We start from the raw sequence: 6,147 nt of genomic DNA, 5'->3' as shown, positions 1-6,147 counted from the left end.
CACCCCCTCTCCCGCCTATCACCCTCACCTTAACCTCCTTCCACCTATCGCATTCCCAGCGCCTCTCCCCCAAGTCCCTCCTCCCTACCTTTTATCTTAGCCTGCTTGGCACACCTTCCTCATTCCTGAAGAAGGGCTTATGCCCGAAACGTCGATTCTCCTGCTCCTTGGATGCTGCCTGACCTGCGCTTTTCCAGCAACACATTTTTCAGCTCTGATCTCCAGCATCTGCAGTCCTCACTTTCTCCTATGGAATAACTGGACAGCTTTAGTATGATCCATTTGTTATAGTATCTCTTAGCTCCCCCTATAGTGTTAGTGGCAGTATGTCACCTTTTTGGTATACTTGATGCTGCTAATAGCGTTCTTTTCCACAGCAATTATTGAACCAGGATTGGACCCCTGGCTTGATGTTAGTGGTAGAGTGAGTGATTGCAGTTTGACAAGAGGCTGTGATCACAATCTGCTGTTACTGATGGCCCACAGTCTCGAGGTTAGTTTGAAGTTTGATCTGTGAGACCTGTTCTGAATCTATCCCATTTTGCATAGTAGTAGTGCAACACAAAATGATGGAGAGTGTTCTCATTGTGAAGATGGTACTTCATGTTTGTAAGAAATGAGCATTAGATGTGTAGCTCTTTGTCAGGACAAGTTGCTGATGAAGCCAAATTAATTATGACATTCCACCGCCACAAACTATCTTGCCTGGCCCTTTCTGCCATTAGTCCAAAAACAAATTTTAGACTCTCCTGGACTACATTTTTACGAAGATTGAGTTTTTTTTTGTAGTGGTTATTGCTGCTTTCCCCTTCACCGCTAAGCCAAGTCTCACCACCCCCAACTCTCTTTTAACAGTAAAAGTCTTGGGTGTTCTTTCTGTTAAAGGCACTATATAAGTACAATAGTATAAAAGTAAAATACTGGAGATCTAAAATAGAATCGAAAAGTGCTGGAGAAATTCAGCAAGTCTGATTACATCTGTGGAGAGAAAAACATAAAGATAACATTTTGAGTCCATGACTCCTCTTATCCAATTCCAAAATGTGTCAATAGGTTCAAAATAGAGGTGACCGACAGGATATTTTCTATTTGAGTTCTGTCATAAGATCAAGACCTAAAGGACAAAAAAAACTTGTACAGAAACTCAAGCAAACTGCATATTACCAATATAAATTTTGTTTTCTGTTTGAGTATTCAATACTACGATGTATAAGCACAAGGTTTATTTTGAGTTTCATCAGTGAACCTCAGACATTAGTTCATTTGTGCATACTGTGCATCTATTTCCTTTTGTTTTCAGATTTGTGAACACTCTATATCTTAGCTAGGTCTATGATAGTCTCGTAAAATTTGAAAATAGGTTAGAATATTACTGTTTTTAATCTATTTTTTTGAATTTTAGAAGGTAGTCATCTTCAAATTAGAAAACTTTCACGCAGTCCACCTCAAAAAGAGACAATCAGAACCTGTGACAAACAGTACACATACCTAAAAGATGGAGATGTATTGGAAACCGAGGGAGCCACACTGAGGTATTTTCTTTTGCCAAAATTGTGCTTTTGAATGAGCAAGTTTCTGATTCTTTTTATATTCATAGAAGCATGCATATTACATCTGAAAGAAACAAAAAAAAATAGAATTCGCAGTGTAAAAGATAAAATGCAGTACTTAAGTTGAAGTTGAAAGATTCCTAGGAATCTTAATAGACGGCATACTGTACAGGGTTTGGGGAGAATCAGTGTTAATGGGCATTAATACACTTGAAAAGTTCTCATTTTTTTAATTGCCTCATTTAACTTGTGCAGAGGCCGACTTGCAAAAAGATCATTCTGCTCATGTGTACTTTTTTTTTGATCAAGAACTATTTTAAGCATCAAATGCTTTATGAAACCAAAAGGTACAGGAGTATTCCTTCTAACTGCACATAAATGTGAGGTGAAAGTAATTACTCTTAGTCTCAGAATAACATTTGACCCAGTGAAGCATTGAGAATCCCATGTAGAATCATTCTGTATTGAGATAACGATCTTAATTGGCTGGAGTAGTATTAAGGACAAAGGAGGTGGGAGGGGCGGGGGCTTGCTGGGTCTGTATTGTCTGCACTTTTGTATGTAACGGTATTGTCTAATGTACAAATGTCATTGTCACTGTCTTGTCATATGTGGAACTGGGATTTGAGGTTTGTCCTCCTCTCCCTGTAAAATGGTTGAACGGTAGGGTTCGGGGCCTAGCTTTGCTGCTCCTCTCCCTTGTAAAACTGCTGTCTTTTGTGTACAGCTGTCAATGTTTTTTGTAAACTGTTTTGTAATTTGTTTAATAAAATTAAGGACAAAGAAAGGTGGCTGCTGTGCAACCTCAGCTCGAGAACATCTTTGCAGAGGTTTCTCAACATAGTGATCTACATCCAGCCACCTTCAGCTGTTTCATCAATGATCTTACTTCCAACACAAGGTCAGAAGTGGAGATGTATATAGATTATTACTATGTTCAGTTCCATTTGCAATTCCTCAGACAATGAAGTAATCTTTGCCTGGATGCAGGAATTCCTGGACAATATCCAGGTTTGGACTGCACTACAGGAAGTAAGATTGATGCCACACAATGGCTGAGAAAGTTTAACCATCTCCACTTGACATTCTAAAGAATGAAGATCATTGAATTCCTTACCTGGGGGTTACTATTGAGCAGAAATGTTATTGGACACACCACATAAATACTGCATTCATGCTGCAGTACGTGAATGACTTCTTGAATCCTCAATCTGTCTGTTACCTACAAGACACAAATCAAGAATGCATTGGAATGCAGCCCACCTGCCTGGATAGGTGCAGCCTTAATAACAGCTGCTTGATCAGCATCCTGTCTTGAACATTCAGTATCACTGTGATGAGCAGAATGTGGCTGCAGTTTGTTCCAGATGTGCTGCAGAAACTCAGTAAGATTTCTTATTCTTTGGCACCATCCCACAAATTTGTAATTCCTACCAGTATCTACTTGTGTGGCCACAAGAACAGCAACAGGCGTTTGAGAACACCATTGCCTCCGGTTCTCACACTGTTCTGATTTTGAATATATCACAGTCCCTTCTTCACAGGATCCCTAACCAGCAATCCTGTACAGGTACCTTCATCACACTGACTGCATTAGTTCAAAAAGGGCTGTTTACCATCTTCTGCAGAGCAATTAGGGAGAGGCAATAAATGCTAGTTGGCCAGTGATGCCCCCATCCCATCTTTTTAAAACTGGAGGACACTGCAGGACCAGCATTATATTTATCCTTTCCTTGTTCCTACTTTTGGGCTTTAATCAAGCGAGCTGACATTCCTGAGGCTGAACTGCAACAATCATGTTTGGCATCTACAGTTCAATTGCCAAATTCAAATGAGACTAAGGTTTTGACATCAGTGATGTTAAATGGTGAGTAAGCCATTGTATTTTATCCATTGATTGCTAAATATCAAAACTGACCCAATGATGATTTACCTATGCAGGGCAACAAGCAATTAAGCTTTAAAATAATCAAATTAAGTCCTGGGTCCTAATGGATTTGATCCTGTGGTTTAAAAGAAGCAGCCAGTGGGATATTACATAGAACGGTACAGCTCAAGAATGGGCCCTTTGGCACACAATGTTGTGCTGATCATGATGCTAAATTAAGCTAATCCCATCTGCCTGCCCTTGAACCATATCTCTCCATTCCTAGCATATTCATGTGCTTACCTAACAGTCCCTTAAATGTCCCTATTGTATCTGCTTCCTCCACCACCACGTCAGCGCGTTGCAAACTCTTACCACTCTGTGTAAAAGAAACATGCCTCTCACACCTCCTTTGAACTTCCCCCTCTCACCTTAAATGCATACCTGAAGAAGGGCTTATGCCCGAAACGTCGATTCTCCTGTTCCCTGGATGCTGCCTGACCTGCTGCGCTTTTCCAGCAACACATTTCCAACTCTGATCTCCAGCATCTGCAGACCTCACTTTCTCCTTAAATGCATACCCCCTAGTATTAGAAATTTCAACTCTGAGGAAAAGATTCTGACTGTCACACAGAAGCCTCCACAGTCCACACCAACCCTCCGAAGAGTAACCCACCCAGACCCATTCCCCTTCCCTATACTTACCCCTAACTATGGGCAATTTAGCCTGGCCTGCACATCTTTGGATTGTGGGAGGAAACCGGAGCACCCAGAGGAAACCCACGCGGACATGGGCAGAATGTGCAAACTCCACACAGACAGTCGCCTGAGGCGGGAATTAACCCAGGTCCCTGGCACTGTGAGGCAGCAGTGCTAACCACTGAGCCACCATGCTGCCCACAAATAGTTGTCATAACTATCTAACAGCATTTTAATTGCTGTGAATAGTGCTATGCAACATAGTTTTCTTTTGTAAATCAGTGAAAGAAAGGCAGCTAAATATTCTGTCAAAATATTATGTCACAAAACTGTATAATTTTAAAAACTATATCTGTTGGATGCTACCTCATGACTTGAAGTACTTAATGAAGAGTAAACATTTACATACACAGTAATCTAAGAAAGAAAGCGTAAACTCCTGTTGATATAGAATCTTTTATAAATTCAATTCATCCCAAATACTGCACAGCCAATGAAGTATTTTTGACATGCAGTTGCAACTACAGCGGGAAGAAAACTGGTCAGTTTGCGAACAGCACGCTCATATGAAGTGTCCCCTTGAGTTCTGTGCTGCTTCTCTGGAGCAGGGCTTGAACCAAAATGACTTGGAGCTTATTTCCATCAAGGTGATTTTCTAACTTTGAAAGTCACGTTTACTTTTCCAGCAAACCTGAATGTCTTGTTTACACGTTATCAGTATAACAGTTGGAGGGGAGCTAGTAAACGCAGCTAATCTGATAAAAATAGTTGTTTCATAATAGGTCATTACTATTAAGGTGAGCAAATAGCTAATGAACTGGTCAAATAAATTCATATCAGTAATGGCCCTTGGAGAAAATTACTTTAGTTAGAAGCAAACAAGATAATGTATGTATTTATTAGGATTATTGAGTTGAAAGATGATGGTTGAAGGCCCACCCTACATTAGCAGCAAATAAAGCAGTGAGTAATGTGGAAATATTCTAAAGTAGAAGGAACTACCTTTTCAGACAAAATATTAAACCAAGCCTTCACCTGCTGCCGAATTGGAAGCAGAAGATCCTATAACACTGTTCTGGACTGAGAAATGAAGCATCAAAAATCAATTTAATACCTGGTTCCAGGAATGAGAAATTTCAATGATACGAATAGATTGCAAATTCTTTGGGTTGGATTGTTGAATACCTATATTTTATTAAACTGTCTCTGCTATGTTGATCAAGGTAGTCTTGAATTTGGAAGGCATTTTGTTTTAAGTTACAACATTATTTTTCAAACTTGGCTTTTAAAACTTGTATACCTCTATCTTGAAGAGATTGGCCAGTTTTGAATTTCTGAAAGAGAACCGTACATGGCAAAGCATTCAAATGTGGCTGTTTTCTGAAATCTGATACAGAGCCTGGAAATCACTGACCTAATGGGATAAAAAAACTCTCATTTGAGATCACACTAATTCTAAGCTCATATTAATATTAGACTTGGGTGTAGGTGTGCAGTTAGTATTAAATGAGTTCCGAATTTGGTACGTAGGATTAGAATTAGCAAAGCTTGATACAGAAGAAAGGCAAAAGACAGAGGTCAGAACTTTCCTATTTCCAGTTCGGGTTTTGTGACACAAGATGGGAGACACCCAGTCCAGCATGGTTAGCTTAGCTCTGTCTTATCACTTGCTGCTTATTCTGTTTGGCATGTAAGGAATTCTGAGCTGAAAATGTGTTGCTGGAAAAGCACAGCAGGTCAGGCAGCACCCAAGGAGCAGGAGAATCGAAGTTTCAGGCATGAGCCCTTCTTCAGGAATGAGGAAAGTGTGTCCAGCAGGCTAAGAGGGGGAGGGGCATTGGAAATGTGGGGGAGGGGCATTGGAAATGAGGGAGGAGGGACTTGGGGGAGGGGCATTGGAAATGCGATAGGTCGAAGGAGGGCAAGGTGAGGGTGATAGGCTGGAGTGGGAGTGGGGGCGGAGAGGTCAGGAAGAAGATTACAGGTTAGGAAGGCGGTGCTGAGTTCGAGGGATTTGACTGAGACAAGGTG

The 6,147-nt window shown here is 40.7% G+C and overlaps 2 protein-coding genes across 2 annotated transcripts in view; both read left to right on the top strand.

Annotated features, from left to right (window-relative positions):
• The window catches only part of kcnb2b (potassium voltage-gated channel subfamily B member 2b), an 891,048-nt gene that overhangs the window by 438,163 nt on the left and 446,738 nt on the right, over window positions 1-6,147 (top strand). The gene's annotated exons all lie outside the window — the stretch shown is intronic.
• The window catches only part of lactb2 (lactamase, beta 2), a 40,274-nt gene that overhangs the window by 7,190 nt on the left and 26,937 nt on the right, over window positions 1-6,147 (top strand). Inside the window, exon 3 of the mRNA XM_043689203.1 lies at window positions 1,403-1,532. Within this exon, the coding sequence (XP_043545138.1) occupies window positions 1,403-1,532 (130 nt within the window). The remainder of the gene's footprint in view (window positions 1-1,402; window positions 1,533-6,147) is intronic.

The sequence above is a fragment of the Chiloscyllium plagiosum genome, chromosome 4, assembly GCF_004010195.1.
Source record: "Chiloscyllium plagiosum isolate BGI_BamShark_2017 chromosome 4, ASM401019v2, whole genome shotgun sequence".
NCBI lineage: Eukaryota > Metazoa > Chordata > Chondrichthyes > Orectolobiformes > Hemiscylliidae > Chiloscyllium > Chiloscyllium plagiosum.
Note: the sequence above shows the minus strand (reverse complement) of the source record. Positions and strands in the feature narration are given on the sequence as shown.